This window comes from Ruditapes philippinarum, unplaced genomic scaffold, assembly GCF_026571515.1.
Source record: "Ruditapes philippinarum isolate M1 unplaced genomic scaffold, ASM2657151v2 ctg4221_1_1_1_1, whole genome shotgun sequence".
NCBI classification, from domain to species: domain Eukaryota; kingdom Metazoa; phylum Mollusca; class Bivalvia; order Venerida; family Veneridae; genus Ruditapes; species Ruditapes philippinarum.
Window position 1 is genome coordinate 188,805 of NW_026865215.1, and position 16,496 is coordinate 205,300.

Consider the following 16,496-nt stretch of genomic DNA (forward strand, 5'->3'; position numbering starts at 1 on the left):
ATTTGAAAACATTGTGTAAAGTTCAAGTTAGCCAAGAAAACTGGGGAAAAAAAGTTATATTCACTAACAGAAATAAATAAATTTTAGCTTGTATCAATATTTGAAAGTGTGTATCGATATTGTATCGGATTATAGATATCAATGATATATCGATTTTGCGATATTCAATGACAGCCCTGGAAAAAGCTTTGTGATGCTAAGCATCAATGTTATTTTTGTCCTCCTAAGGTCTTACTCATATTTTAATTACTGACAAAATATAGGATAATATGTATCATTTAGAATTGTAACAACACCAACAACATGTTACCACAGATATTCCAAAGGCAAGGGAATTTAATAACTAGTATGATGACCTTGTGTTTCGCCCTAAACAATATTATGCTAAACCCTATTGGGGGAGATAGGGGTGATTACCACAAACTTATACCAGGGTTAGTGGAGGTTATGGCCAATTTGCACTTCTTCGCAGGCTTGAAACTGTTGGCTCAATTTTAGACCTGAAATCCCTTTAACTACAAATGGTATGTTCTAAATTAAAAGCCAGGAAAGTCCATTATATAAATTTAGCAGAATAATGGTAAGGGGGGATACAAAGTGAGAAAACTGTAGAATAAGTGTTTAATCTTTGGCGTTATTTCAGGTATGCGGTCCCTAGCCAAGAAACAGATAATCTTAAAGAAGCCCTGAAGACAGTGGCCCCAAAATTATATAGAAAAGAAGGGTTCTGTTTACAGAAAAATTCAGCAATGGTAAAGTTTTATGCTACTTCTTTATGATTTCTTACCAATATCGAACCAAGAAATGCTGTAATTAACAAATTTCTTGTTCTAGTGCTTGCCAAAATATTTTAACTGGAGCTTAATAGATGTACAAGATTTGTCATTCCATTCTTTTGTTACACATTGCACTTTTTTTATAGCACATTTATGTACTGATATTAACTTCTGTACTGGTAAAGGTTTCAAGCAAGTGGTTAAATGGCTAGTTCATTGCAAAAAATATAAATTTCCTACTTTTAGTTATATTAAGGCCATGTTTTTAGCTTTGACATAGTTTTATTTGGGACTATTAGTCATACTGCATTAGTCATGCAGTTTATGTAGGTTTGAAAACATAAATATTTTTATTTGTAGATACCACAGTCTAAACTTGTAGAGAATGGTGTATCATTGAGTCGGTGTGTTCAGACAGAGAGGGAATTCGTAGTGGTATTTCCCTCCGTTAACTACAGTAATATAAGTCTGGGATATAACATGTCCGAGTCTGTACATTATGGTACACAAGACTGGATCCCTGAAGGTTATCAAGCATCAAAGGTAAGGTTTGAGCACTACAATACATGTAGATTGAAGATTTTGAAATTTTGTATGGCTGCTTTACACTTTTGTATTGAGAGTGAAATAGTGAAATTGTGTGTTGGCACTCTTTGTTAAGTAGATGTGTTAATTCTGTATTGCCACTCTTTGTTTAGAAGATATGTTAATTCTGTTTTGCCACTCTTTGTTTGGTAAATATGTTAATTCTGTATTGTAATGATTTGTTGAGTAGATATGTTAATTATGTATTGCCACTCTTTGTTTAGTAAGTATCTTAATTCTGTGTTGATTGAGTACAAAATAGATTTGATATAAATTTTTGGACTTGGGAAAATGAAAACGAGGCTAAATTGATAAGATTAAATCCAATACTGATTTCTTTCTTATCATCAAACAGGAATTTATTGGCTACATATTATAATGCGTGAAATTCATTTAAACATTTCAGAACTTGGGTATGAACCATGATATAGAGTTATTTTCTATGGATGCCATGCTGGTTTTCTTGGCCAGAGATTCAACAACCCAAGATACAACATTAGCCCTTCTATTGCCATACCTGGAGAAAGTTGTGTAAGTATACATTTAACATGTTTGAACCAGCATTAACCATAACCTCCTGAATTTCTTAACCCTTTGCTAGGATAAAATATAGTAAGTGGACATTCTGTCTCAAAATCTGGACAAAAACCATTTTATCATATATAGGGAAAATTCAAAGTGAATACAGCAACTGATCTTGGTCCCGTTACCTCTCTGGCGTGGGTTCGATCCCCGGGAGATGCTTTGGTAGTTTAGCGTGAAGGAAGGTAGTCTAGTACTGGTTTAACTCTCCAGGAACGATGGTTAGGAAACTACCCGCCTATATGACTGAAATACTGTTGGAAAAAGGCATAAAATAAAACAAACAAACAAACAAATTGGTCCCCACTGGTAGATTAGTGAGATTTGGTTGCTGCCACAGGCTAAGTGTTAAATGAACTTGTAAAGCTTTCATTTTTTTGGAACTATCCATTAGCAACTTCAGGGGATATCAAGTTTAAATTACACTTTAAATTTTGATATAGTTTGATATTGATACTATTAGAAATTAGTGTATTGCATATAACACATAGATGATTTTTCACATGCTGTTTCTGTATTTAATATTATATATTGGACACATAATTTTTTTTTCCAGAGAGCGTGAAATAACAGAGCGTAAGAAGTTATTTGAAGCTGGATTGAAGGAGACGGAGCAGCTTCATGATAAGTTGGAGAAACAGGCACAGAAAACAGACGTCCTCGAGGAAATTATCATATGTGACGTGTCCAATAAAATATGTTATCTTTCCATGGTAAGTTTATGTAATATGGTTATTTGTTTGGGACTTAGTCCATGGTATGTTAATGTGATTTGGTCATTTGTTTGGGACTTAGCCCATGGTAAGTAAATGTAATATGGATATTTGTTTGGGACTTAGCCCATGGTATGCTAATGTTATATGGTCATTTGTTTGGGACTTAGGCCATGGTAAGTTACTGTGATATGGTCATTTGTTTGGGACTTAGCCCATGGTAAGTAAATGTTATATGGATATTTGTTTGGGACTAAGCCCATGGTAAGTAAATGTAATATGCTTAATTGTTAGGGACTAAGTTTTAGCTCAACTGTTTGAAGGATGAATAGTGGGTCTGTCATACTTACAAGGTGCTGTGTCATTGCAAGGTAATTGATTCTTCAAAAATGTTGTCAAAGTCATAATTTTGTTTGCTGATCAAGGCCATTAACTCTTTTGGTAATTTGGTAATTGTTTTTGCTCACATGTGTTGAAAGAGAAGAAAAAAGTAATTATATTAAGTCTTTTAGCAATTTTGTTTTAAACAAATATTGGAATGTTACTATATTTGCACTGCCATCGGTATAACCCTCTTTTGATGGCAGTCCTATAATATATCACAATATATCTAATTTCACCTCATATATCCAATCGTGTATCATATCGCATCATATATTATATCTGATTATATTGCATCATATAGCCGATCATTTATCATATCACGTCATATATCGTATCATAAAACACCATGTATCAAATCAAACCATATATCACATCATTTATCATATCACATTATGTATCATATAACAACATGTCTTCATGTATCATATCCCATATCCAATCATATATCACATGTCATATCCCATCATATATCACAATCTTAAAGACATAATTACATCCTGTATCAAGTCATGTATCATATCACATATATATATCCCATCATATATCACAAATCACATCTCATCATATATCATATTAATTACATCATGTATCCAATCATGTATCATATCACATATATCATATGTATCAGATCATGGCATAATACATGGAAATGGGCCTGAGGCTTTCCTCCACCAGTAAAGCTGGAAATTCGCCATATGACCCACCCCTTTCCAAAAAATAAAACAACAACAACATTTTGTATCATATCACATCATGTTTCATACCGCATCATATACATATTACATCATATCAAAAAAAATACTTATATTAAAATGGATTATTTATATTACCTTGCTGTTTTAGGTGCTGAACTCACATGAGAATAGTGCTTTCTCCTTGGAGCAAGGTCTTCTACATATCCAGAAACGCAAGAATCTCAAATACTGTAAACTTATGTACAGATATTCTGAGGTAAATAGATCTACTGATCACTCGTATTGATAATGTTTGATAATTTGTAAGAACAAGTTCGAAGGCATACCTGATAATATTAAATTCATTAATTGTTATTGTGATAAAAATGTCAGTGTCTGGGACGAAATTATTGTATAACTGTTAATTTTAGACTTTTTGTTATTTTTTAAGAGCATTTCTATTTAAAAAAATCTTTTTTTTTCCTTATTATAAAAGATAAGACTTGTCTTAGACTTCTATTTATAATTATTTTAGCAAATTTTTACTGATTTCTAAGAATAATATAATAATTAATATCTTTTGAAATTGAAATTATAGTATTTATGTCTTTATGAAAGTTATGTACTAATTATATGTTAAACAAACTCTCCTTTCAGGAGGAACTTAAAGCCCTTGTGAAGGAGGTGAAGAGTAGATTAAGGGGAGGTAATTCCTCAAGTCCTGGAGCATCTACTAGTAGTCCAAAACGAAAGACAAGGAAGTCCAACTCAGATATCAAAAGTTCACCGGCATCTTCCACATCATCACGATGATCTCCATTTATTTAAAATGTATTTTGTATACTTTTCTGAATATATAAATATATGTTCTTCAATTAATTTGGTATGTCCTTGGACAAATTTGGCATGTCCTTTGACAATTTCGGCATGTGCTTGGACAATTTTGATTTGTAATTTGACAATTTTAGCATGTACTTGGACAATTTTGGTTTGTACTTGAACAATTTTTGTATGTACTTGGTACAATTTTGGTATGTACTTGGTACAATTTTAGCATGTACTTGGACAATTTTTGTTTGTACTTGGACAATTTTGGTATGTACTTGGACAATTGACAATTTTGGCATGTACTTGGACAATTTTGGTATGTCCTTGGACAATTGACGATTTTGGCATGAACTTGGACAATTTTGGTATGTCCTTGGCTAATTTTGGTATGTACTTGGACAGTTGACGATTTTGGCATGTACTTGGACAATTGACGATTTTGGCATGTACTTGGACACTTTTGGTATGTCCTTGGCTAATTTTGGTATGTACTTGGACAGTTGACGATTTTGGCATGAACTTGGACAATTGACGATTTTGGCATGTACTTGGACAATTTTGGTATGTCCTTGGCTAATTTTGGTATGTACTTGGACAGTTGACGATTTTGGCATGAACTTGGACAATTGACGATTTTGGCATGTACTTGGACGATTTTGGCATGTACTTGGCTAATTTTGGCATGTACTTGGACAATTGACGATTTTGGCATGTATTTGGACAATTTTGGTATGTCCTTGTACAATTGACGATTTTGGCATGAACTTGGACAATTGACGATTTTGGCATGTACTTGGACGATTTTGGCATGTACTTGGCTAATTTTGGCATGTACTTGGACAATTGACGAATTTGGCATGTACTTGGACAATTTTGGTATGTCCTTGGACAGTTGACGATTTTGGCATCAACTTGGACAATTGACGATTTTGGCATGTACTTGGACGATTTTGGTATGTCCTTGGCTAATTTTGGTATGTACTTGGACAGTTGACGATTTTGGCATGAACTTGGACAATTGACGATTTTGGCATGTACTTGGACAATTTTGGCATGTACTTGGCTAATTTTGGCATGTACTTGGACAATTGACGATTTTGGCATGTACTTGGCTAATTTTGGTATGTCCTTGGACAGTTGACGATTTTGGCATCAACTTGGACAATTGACGATTTTGGCATGTACTTGGACAATTTTGGTATGTCCTGGGACAATCAACAATTTTGGCATGTACTTGGACAAATTTGATTTGTCCTCTTTGACAATTTTGATATGTCCTTTGTTTTTTGCATGCGGTAACCTTTGACAAATTTGATTTGTACTGAGAACATTTTTGCATGCCTTTAGATTAATTTAATATGTCGTTGACAATTTTGGTATGCCCTTGGACATTTACTGTATATGTCTCCTAAGAAGTTTTAAAGTATTTTGTGCATGAAACTGTTTTAATATGTTACAAAGAATCTTTATTATTAAGAAGAGAGTTTTTAGAATCAATTTTCATTTTTTGGAGAATGGATATTTTGCAAGATTAAAATTTGTTTAAAGTTTTTTTTCTGGATACATTGTCTAGAAACTATCTTAAAGTTACTCACCAACACATAACGATCTTAAAGACATCAACATATTTGTTTACAGTTATTGAATATGCATAGACTTAATAAATCTGCAATGAAAGAGATGCAAGTGTGAGTAATTGAAGTATACCTGAAATCATGTGTTGAAAGATACTATAGTAATCTGCAATAATAAATGGACTATTTTTGTATTTTGAGATATAAGTGGGAGCATAGGAATTGTTATTTTGACATAAAATGATAAACTTTGTATTCTCTATTGTGGAGATAGCCTATATTTTTCTACGAGAAGGAATCCAGATTAAAAATTTATCATTGAGGCATCTTTTTGAATGAGAAGGAATCAATATTAAAAAATTATTATTGAGGTATCTTTTTTAATAAGAAGGAATCCAGATTAAGATTAATGATTGAGGTATCTTTTTCTATGAGGAGGAATCATGATTAAGATTTATGATAGAGTTATCTTTTTGTATGAGAAGGAATCCAGATTAAAATTTATTATTACGGTTGATATATTAATGTACTGTGTATATTTCTTTCAGTATTGTGGCATTATTATCAGTGTAAGGCATTTAAATTTGTGTATATAATTACAGGCATCTTATCTAGTTGTAAACATTTTTAGCTTGTCTGTTTCGGAGAAAAATCAAGCTTTTATGATTGCTGGGTTGTCAAAGGTGTTGTGCAAAAACTATAAATTTTTAATTATTCAAACATTGCAAAAGGTATTACCATGAAACTTGGAATACTTGGTTATCATGATCTGATGCAGTGGTAAGACAAGGGGAATAATTCTGAAAGCAATATTTTTGGAGTTATGCCCCCTTTTTATTTAAGAATTTATAACAGACGAGTGTTAACACTGCTTGCTGCTTGCAGTTTTCTTGTTAACCAAAGACAGTTATCTTGTTAACCAAAGACGTAGCCTAAAACAATCACCTAAAGGTCTAAACCCATCAGCTCTCAAGTGTGATTGCTAAGTGAATTTTCTTGCTGCATGTTCGTATGAAAGGTTCTAAATTCATGATTTGAATTGATTTAAGTGTGAGCCCATATTTATGAGATGAAATCATGTTGGACAAACCACCTTAATGTTAGAATAACAAATATTTATGTTGTACTTGAAATTTGAGCATTTTCCCTCCATAGGGGGGCTGGTTATTGTAGCTTGTCTGTATTGCATAGGGCATTAAATGTCAAAAGGATTTGTTGCTACATGTTGTCAATAGCTTTTTAGCTGTGACTTTTCATCAATGTTAGTTAATTATTATTGTTTTGAGATTTGTCTGTGTTTAATAAATGATGTATGACTTTAAAAAAGATAACAAAAGTTTGTTTTCTATACCTCTGAGTTTTTGTGTTGTGGCAATGGCTTCTACAGAGTACTCTCCTGCGCATCGGTCGAATGTTACACTACTGCTCACTGTCTGTAGTAACGCGAGTATATTTAGTATGCTGCAAAGGGTGCAAACTACAGAGTGGTGGCGACATACACAGAGAGTGATTCTCAGTCTGTCTGTTGGTCTGTCACAAAACTTGTCTGAACTACTCCTCAGAACTTCCCGTTGCAATTTTTATCCAAAGTGTACAGGAAATAAAAATCATTTACTTGGGATTTTTTTCAGTTATTTATTTCAACCCCCAAAACCTTTTCAATCCCTTTTGACTATATCTACTCATTTTTCAAACATAGATGTGTTCACACTTGGAGTTGTAAAAAACACTGAACAAAAAAACGTTTTTTTAACATAGTTATATTTAGATGTTCGGAGTACAACAAAAAAATTGAGGTGATCACACCACGGTAGCGAAAGTTCACAAAAGACGCTACATTTGAGAACAAAGACATTACAGGGGCGTAGCCAGCTTTTTTCTACTGTTAGGCCGATAAAAAGGGGTCAAAAACATATTTAGTTTAAAAAAAATGCAAAAATGCGCGTTCCCAGTATTTTTAAGGAAATATCAAACAATAATCTAAACTCTGGAATATGATTAGGAAACTTTCTAAGGAGGTAAATTATTGGCATAAAATTAACCATAGGGTTTTCCCACTTACACACCCCCCCGCTGTTTTATTTTTTTTTTGGTTTTTGAAATTTTACCCGGGCCCAACTAATTATTAAAGTTTTTGACTGACCTAGATGCATGTCATTGATGCCCCTTTTAAACCCCCATGATCTAGATTTAAAATTAAAGGGTTTTTCCCTTTTTTTTCTAATTTTTTACATTTGTATATCTTAAAAGAAGACTACAGGCTTTACATAGGTCCTATATACTAAATAACCGACTCCAAAAAGCTAGATTCTGATATATTTTTGTTCTTGTTCAAAATCTCGCTTCCACATTTCTGTTACGGTTTACTGGTGCGCTATTACTTTAAAAAATTTGCTTTTGTGCATTTCTAAACTATGGAAAGACATTTACGCCGTTATCTACGGAAGAGAATAAGTGCCAGGTGTATGTTTTTTATTAACTCGAAATTTCGAGTTACTAACTCGAAATTTCGACTTACTAACTCGAAATTTCGAGTTACTTATCTCGAAATTTCGAGTTACTAACTCGAAATTTCGAGTTACTTATCTCGAAATTTCGACATACTAACTCGAAATTTCGACATACTAACCCGGCCAAAGTTATTAGTTAGATGGTATAAGATATAGTAGGGAGTGCCGTTGAACGATGGAGATGGAGAAACGGGTGCCTGGACAAAAACTATTGAAATTTAACTTAAACTTAGTAATGGCATGTTCACACCCGACCTAAAAAATACAAGGCTTCCTTTAATTTGTACGTTCAGGCGTTCTTAAGACGTTGTATTGTATCCCATCTGTACGAACATATCTTTTCACTAATCATATTCTTCTCATCCCTGTAAAAAAAAAACGATCCTATACTTCACGTGTGGGACATCTGTACGGAATGCCGTTAGGGCCATCGCCTATGAATGTGTTGATCTAAAACGCGATAGTCGATAGTACGATGGTGAAAACGCGAAATTACGAAACAGCGATGGTGAAAACGCGAAAGCACGATGATGAAAACGCGATGGAACGATGATGAAAACGCGAAATCACGAAACTACGATGGTGAAAACGCGACAGTACGATGGTGAAAACACGATAGTTTATCGCGTTTTCATCATCGTAGTATCGTACTGTCGCGTTTTCACCATCGTACTATCGACTATCGCGTTTCAGATCAACACATTCATAGGCAATAGCCCTAACGGCATTCCGTACATCTGAGGAAAGTATCGCGGCGTGGCCAAAATAGGGCGTGCTGAGGCCTTTGTAAAAATTGTTGGACTGACTATATTTCTTGTAAAATCGGATGCTTTTATATTGTTCCCAACATATATATTATAACAAGTATAACTTTTATCAACTTTTATCAACGCAATATGAATCAAAGTATTAGTAAATAATGAATAATGTTACAAAAACATTATTAGTATAAAGAAACGTGACTGACTAACTGGCGTATACACGTCATTTAAAACTTATTTAACACATGATATTGCACAGTTTACAATAGGGTGGGTTTTGGACTTGTTGTTTCTCCATATGATGGTTGTATGTGTGCTTAAGAAAAAAGAAACACCCGGTTAACACGGAAATGTGGAAAGTGTGATTTTACATCCCCCCTCCACAAAAAAGCGAAGGATATGTTCAGTATGTGTGGACAATTTGACCCTATAAAATTGTTCTGCTAAATAAATGTTAAAGGTGCTCTGTCAATGTGCAACAGCTACACACGAAAGAAAGTATCTTGAATTCAATCCTTGCTTTCACCGGCAACCAATGAAAGACGTGCAATGTAAGTCGAAATTTCGAGTTACTAAGTCGAAATTTCGAGTTACTAAGTCGAAATTTCGAGTTAGTATGTCGAAATTTCGAGTTACTAAGTCGAAATTTCGAGTTAGTAACTCGAAATTTCGAGTAAGTAACTCGAAATTTCGAGATAAGTAAGTCGAAATTTCGAGTTAGTAACTCGAAATTTCGAGTAAGTAACTCGAAATTTCGAGATAAGTAAGTCGAAATTTCGAGTTAGTAACTCGAAATTTCGAGTTAGTAACTCGAAATTTCGAGTTAATAAAAAACATGCACCTGGCACTAATTATCTTCCGTAGTTATCTAAGTTAGAAAAATTGACAACTATATTATAATTAAATATTTAAGCAAATTTTAATTCAAGGTTTAAGGCAACATTTGAAGAATTATTAATACAGATTATAAGCAATATTTCTGATGCAAAGCCGCTAGTAAATATTTACAATTGGTTATATAGAAACGAAAATTAAACATTTCTTGTGTGAGGTTAGAGTTAACAATGGTAATATGCGTAGAACATTTGAAAATGATTAAATGTATAAGTTATATTTCTTGTTTAACTTCGACCATTACATGTTGAACTCAATTCTTGGTTTAAATTTGTGAATTTTATTTCGACTTTCACCTTTGTGTTGTGTTATTTAGAAAGTGACGTCATGTGCCTATGACAGAATAGTGACAATACTATTTCCGGATTTGTCATATACATTTTGTTATACATAATTTGCACATTGTTCTATGAAGAATTGTTTCCACACATGTACAAAACGAAAACAATATTTTTACACCAGTACCATTTTGTTTTACACCAGTACCAATGTCACACGAAAAGTACATTGTTTGATAGTACAATTAACATGTGTGAATTTCAATACTTCAATTATAGTTTTGTTTGAAATGAGGGATTGTCAAGTCCGTCAATTTTGTCGGGAGATTTTGAAGAATCGGTTTTGATGTCGTCATTTCCGGTAAATGCTGGTCCCCAAAGTTTTTCTTGTGGGATGATTTCCGGATTTCTTATTTCTTCTGGTGGGCCCCACAGCTCATTTGGGCGTAAGTTTATTTTCAGCCTCTGTGAAAAAAAAGAAGAAATTTTCTTTAAAAATAATTCCAAGTAATAATGTAGATGTTTTCAAAAGAATTGTATTAGATACATGTATATATCCATCCGTCAATAGGATACTTAATCTTTCAGTATGCTATACGGAAAACTACTAGTGTTCACTATCTCCCTAAACAAAAATGGATCTAAATTCTATTCAAACCAACATTTCTACTTATTAAAAAGTTCGCAAGAAAAGAATTTGTCCCATGACTTTTATTAAGACTAAAACAAACTAACAATACAATATAACAAACAATATATCACAGAAAGAAAATAAGTTCAGCAGTAACTTTTACCTCAAGTAATGTCCCTGGTGTTTTGTATAGCCTATAGATGACGTATATTGGTATAGGGGCGAGGGAAGCGGAGGCGATACACCATCCTAATCCGATATGCCATTGCTCGTACTCGTAACTGCCGTATGAAGGCGGTTCATAGGTGTATACGGTGAAACCGAGGGTGACCTTGAATGAAATTCGCATGTCTAAAGGCTTGAGCAATCACAAATTCTAAAATGACGTCATTGCTTTAATCAGTATAGATTGGCTAATAAAGGCGTCTGTGTGATCAGCTTTAAGTCTTCTAATGATAACAGATTGACAACCAATGGCATCTACATAAATGCATAAAATATCAGTTGCCAATAGTATCTGAAAGATTGGTTGCCAATAGCATTTACATCAATGCATAAAATATTGCTGGCCAATGGCATGAAGTATTAGTTGCCCATTGCATCTGTATAAATGCATAAGATATTGCTGGCCAATGTCATCTGCATTACAACATGAACTATTGGTTGCCTATTGCACCTGTAGTAATGCATAATATATTGCTGGCCAATTGCATCTGTATTAACGTTACCTATTATATCATATCTGCATTGATGCATAAAATATTGGTTGTCATTGCCATCTGTAGTAAAGCATAACTTCGTTGTCAGTCACATCTGCATAAAAGTATTAAAGTTTGGCTTACAATGACGTCAGAAGATATAATGTAAATTGAAAACGGATAGAAACATACCGCAAGAAGTATAGGAGTTGTAACACACCAGGCAATTTTGAATAACAGCGGTACCCCATTTCCTGTCATCTCCCGCATATTTGCATCAACTCTTTTGATACCTTTAATTGCATGTAATGATATTGTATGTCACGTGACCTATACAATTATGCTTACAGGGTGATTTATCAAATTTCTTTCAAATGTTTCCTTACCATGCCAAAGCATGGAAATTATCAGAACCATTCAGCAAATTAATTAAAAAGGCATTTAAAGTTGGCAAGTTAACAACAGGTTTCTACATAATGTAATAAATGTGAAGTGGAACTTTAAGTTAACAGCACGCTCTGTTAATGTTTAAATATATTTTGACATATTCATTATATTCACTTGATAAACTACAACAACTGTTATTTTGAAATAACATATTCTAATATTCTGGTTATATTTACCGTAGACATACGCCATCACTAACAACTCAATGAGAGCAAATATTGTCACCGAAAATGTCGCCGCATACCAGTCCAACAGTGTGAGTAGATAGTAACCACCCTGAAGTTAAAATCTGGAAATAATGAACATCATCATCGTCGTCGTCCTCGGCGTCGTTGCCATCATCATCGTCAAAATCATTATTACAGAAGTCGTCGTCGTCTTTATCACCACCATCATCAGCATCATCATTACCATCATGACAATCATCAATATCGTCGTCATCATTATCGTCGTCATCATCATCATTATCGTCGTCGTCATCATCATCATTATCGTCATCATCATTATCGTCGGCATCATCATCATCATCATTATCGTCGTCGTTATCATTATCGTCATCATCATCATCATTATCGTCGTCATCATCATTATCGTCATCATGATCATCATTATCGTCGGCGTCATCATCATCATTATCTTCGTCGTCATCATCATCATTATCGTCGTTGTCGTCATCATCATCTTTATCATATGCTCAAACCAATTCTTAACTTACCATCCGATGACCGACGTCGTCGTTGCCATCCTCATCATCATCATCACAATCGTCATCATCACCATCATATAACCATCGTCAACATCATCATCGTTATCATAATTACGCTCAAAACAATTCGTAATTGTTTTCAATATATCCGGATAAGATTTTGAAATTTACTCACATTTGTTATATGTAGTTCATTGAAAATAATGCCTTAATTTGGAACAAGCTTGGTAATATTTCATACCAGGACATAAGTCAAACATTTCAAATGAAATTGTATTGCTGATGAATGACAACAAATTTGGTTACTGAACGGGCCAAAAAATAAAGTTATGATTTGTTTAATTAATTTTTCCCCTGTGACTTGAGAATTGCGAGCAGGAACGCTAACACAATTACTATCAGTGTAAGCTGTGTTGTCTTTCCATGTAAACGCTTGCTGAACTCGTCTTTAATTGCTGTCACGACAATCTCGTAGTTTGGAAACTATAGATAAAGGTTTGATATGAATGAATAAATCGACAGTTCATGGACTGAAACAGATAAGAAACAGAAGAGACAATTGAGCTATGTGACCCCTATTATTTGCTTAAAGGCCCATAATGCCTAGGATATGCTTTCATTTCTATTTCTCAAAAGCTGTTTATTTTTTGTATCTTGTAACAGCTTCTAAATCTATATTTATTTTCTACATACATGAACTATCTTTTGCATCTTTAGTTCTGTTGGTAATTGGTATAATTATAGAGATTTAGTATTTTGTATTGAAGTCAAAATATTACTTTGTTTACATTTTGCTACCTGTACGGCACATGACTGTTCAGTGCTACTTTTTTCAGTTGGTAAACATCTAACATGCTCTAAATCCATTATTTAAACATTATTAAACAAATGTTTAACATTTCAAAATACTTAAAAAAGACATGGATTTCTGGGGCATATTGGGCCTTTAATATATTTGAAAACCAGGCAAAGTTTAAATAAATTCTACTACAACGTATTTATTCAGCATGTTTGTCTATATAAACCTGTACCTGGCATACACCTTTGATTTTTTTCTTTTTTAGTGCAACCAACGTACGTGTCCGTTAAAAATGAAGAAAATGATCGAAATGATAAAATATGATAAACTCTATACACTGCAAACGGAAATTATTGTTCAACATACAATGTTGCTTTATTTCTTACTTGAGAGTCTATTCCCAGGAATATTGACATAAAGAAGAATAAGGCACACCAGAGTTGAGGTGGAGGTAAATAATTAGCCGCCTCAGGATAAGCGATAAAACCTAAACCATATCCTGTATGAAATAAGAAATTGAAATATATTATTTTATTTTATTAAATACTAGTGAATTATGATAATTGTTTTAACGCTAATTTTGCAGATGGCCCTGATGACTACATGCTAAATTTGCAGATGGACCCGAGGATGACTACCTGCTAAATTTGTAGATAAATTTGAGGATGACTACCTGCTAAATTTGCAGATGGACCCAAGGATGACTACCTGCTAAATTTGCAGATAAATTTGAGGATGAATACCTGCTAAATTTGCAGATGGACCCAAGGATGACTACCTGCTAAATTTGCAGAAAAAAAATGATGATGACTACCTGCTAAATTTGCAGAAAAAAATGAGGATGACTACCTGCTAAATTTGCAGAAAAACATGAGGATGACTACCTGCTAAATTTGAAGATGGACCCAAGGATGACTACCTGCTAAATTTGCAGAAAAAAATGAGGATGACTACCTGCTAAATTTGCAGATAAATTTGAGGATGAATACTTGCTAAATTTGCAGATGGAGCCGAGGATGACTACCTGCTAAATTTGCAGATAAATTTGAGAATGACTACATACTAATTTTGCATATATGAACCTGAGGATGACTACCAATACTAACAGTCTCCTTAAACTTTAAATCCTAAAACTGGATATCCGATTCATCCATTAAAAATCGTTAAGCCAAGGTTCTTAATCCTCTGAAAACATAGGAATAAGTGCTGAAGACATTAACAAATACCTAAAAGGTTTTATTATGGTTGGAATAATTATACCGTTTCTGTTTCTATTGCATACAAGATTTTGGTTTTCCGAAAATAAACTACGGAAATGTGTGTCCTGGAAGTAAAACGCATAAGCTATAACATATTCGTAATACATTTTTGGACACGAAGACCATATCTACAGTCTATGCCACTCATTACATAACTCGGCTATCTAGATCAGAAGTAGCAGAAAAAGCTGACGATTCTGAGTATTAAACTACAACTTATCAAGCCTCAAGTATTGGAGAGAAATGTACGAAATTGTATGTCAATTTCTTGTGGGTACAAAATCTCGCAACTCATGATAAATGTCAACATTATTACCTGACTGATTAAAACTTGTGATGTCAATTCAGTTTTCATGTGACACGTGTCCGAGTACCGAGAAGATAACGAAGCCTCCGGAAAACCCGGCCAGCAAATCCATTAAACAAACTAAAATCGCATCCTGAAAAACGAATGACGAAAACTTGAACATGTTAAAGTTTTGCAAATTGGATTATTTTTTCCCGGGCGCCCACAGTGGGATAACTCTTATAATTTTCCCCGTCATTGGCATGATATGAAAAAGTGACTATCACCCGGAAACCGTTTTAGCTTTTTAATCAAAGCCTGATAGTCCTTATTTGGGCTTTTCAATTTTCCCCTTTTTTTTTAAAGTTAAAGACTGTAAAAGAAAAAATGGAAATGAAAGGAGGAAAAATTACAGGTCTATCGCTACATTGGGTTTTGATAACAATCTAAGAAAAGATGCGATATAAACCCCTTTAAAAATTAATAAAAATTTATATCTACAGACTATCCATTTTTTAAAAAGTCCATTACATAATCGGGTATCAGATTAAAATAAATATACAGGAAGTAGCAAAAAGCTGACGATTCTGAGTATTCAACTACAACTTATAAAAGCCTCAAGTATGGAAGAAATGTACGAAATTGTATGTCATTTCTTGTGGGTACAAAATCTCGCAACTCATGATAATGTCAACATTATTACCTGACTGATTAAAACTTGTGATGTCAATTCCAGTTTCATGTGACACGTGTCCGAGTACCGAGAAGATAACGAAGCCTCCGGAAAACCCGGCCAGCAAATCCATTAAACAAACTAAAATCGCATCCCTGAAAAAATGCATGACGAAAACTTGAACATGTGAAAGTTTTGCAAATAGGGTGATTTTTTCCCCGGGGTCCACTATGGGGTAACTCTTTATATTTTTCCCGTCATTGGCATGATGCTATCATCCGGAAACCGTTTTAAGCTTATTAATCAAAGCGCTGACAGTATCTTCATTTCGTTTCTTTTTTTCAATGTCTATTTTTATTTAAAGTTAAAGTCTGTAACAGAAAACTGGAAATGAAAGGTAGGAGGGATATATTACAGGCTCTATTCATTGATGTGTGA

The 16,496-nt window shown here is 33.7% G+C and overlaps 3 protein-coding genes across 8 annotated transcripts in view; 1 reads left to right on the forward strand and 2 right to left on the reverse strand.

The window, feature by feature from the left end:
* The window catches only part of LOC132728191 (protein Jumonji-like), a 29,463-nt gene extending 24,742 nt beyond the window's left edge, over positions 1-4,721 (forward strand). For 3 of the 6 annotated variants that reach the window (XM_060713822.1, XM_060713823.1, XM_060713824.1), the window contains 6 exons: positions 644-752; positions 1,137-1,319; positions 1,768-1,892; positions 2,500-2,656; positions 3,884-3,991; positions 4,372-4,720. In XM_060713822.1, coding sequence (XP_060569805.1) covers positions 644-752; positions 1,137-1,319; positions 1,768-1,892; positions 2,500-2,656; positions 3,884-3,991; positions 4,372-4,527 — 838 coding nt within the window. In that variant the 3' untranslated portion in view covers positions 4,528-4,720. Of the gene's footprint in view, positions 1-643; positions 753-1,136; positions 1,320-1,767; positions 1,893-2,499; positions 2,657-3,883; positions 3,992-4,371 lie in introns of all 6 variants that reach the window. The other 3 variants (XM_060713825.1, XM_060713828.1, XM_060713826.1) reach the window with 3 other exon arrangements.
* A 5,587-nt stretch (positions 4,722-10,308) lies between these two features.
* On the reverse strand, positions 10,309-12,650 carry LOC132728195 (sodium- and chloride-dependent glycine transporter 2-like). Its single transcript, XM_060713832.1, has 4 exons — positions 12,512-12,650; positions 12,081-12,181; positions 11,354-11,521; positions 10,309-11,024 (listed from the first exon to the last, which is right to left on the reverse strand). The coding sequence occupies exons 1-4, from the start codon at positions 12,525-12,527 to the stop codon at positions 10,833-10,835; spliced, it is 477 nt and encodes a 158-aa protein (XP_060569815.1). The 5' UTR covers positions 12,528-12,650; the 3' UTR covers positions 10,309-10,832.
* Positions 12,651-13,383: 733 nt separating this feature from the next.
* LOC132728199 (sodium- and chloride-dependent betaine transporter-like) lies at positions 13,384-16,266 on the reverse strand. Its single transcript, XM_060713834.1, has 3 exons — positions 16,089-16,266; positions 14,227-14,339; positions 13,384-13,524 (listed from the first exon to the last, which is right to left on the reverse strand). The coding sequence occupies exons 1-3, from the start codon at positions 16,225-16,227 to the stop codon at positions 13,384-13,386; spliced, it is 393 nt and encodes a 130-aa protein (XP_060569817.1). The 5' UTR covers positions 16,228-16,266.
* Positions 16,267-16,496: the final 230 nt, after the last annotated feature.

Excerpts from the sequence above, each read along its gene's own strand:
- LOC132728195 (XM_060713832.1), bottom strand. Across the intron at positions 11,522-12,080 it reads CAACTCCTATACTTCTTGCG|GTCACCCTCGGTTTCACCGT; the intron begins GTATGTTTCTAT and ends ATTTCATTCAAG. Across the intron at positions 11,025-11,353 it reads CACCAGGGACATTACTTGAG|AGGCTGAAAATAAACTTACG; the intron begins GTAAAAGTTACT and ends TTTTTTTCACAG.
- LOC132728199 (XM_060713834.1), bottom strand. The coding sequence starts at position 16,227 with ATGCATTTTTTCAGGGATGCGATTTTAGTTTGTTTAATGGATTTGCTG. Across the intron at positions 14,340-16,088 it reads CACAAGTTTTAATCAGTCAG|GATATGGTTTAGGTTTTATC; the intron begins GTAATAATGTTG and ends TATTTCATACAG. Across the intron at positions 13,525-14,226 it reads TCCTGGGAATAGACTCTCAA|TTTCCAAACTACGAGATTGT; the intron begins GTAAGAAATAAA and ends CTTTATCTATAG.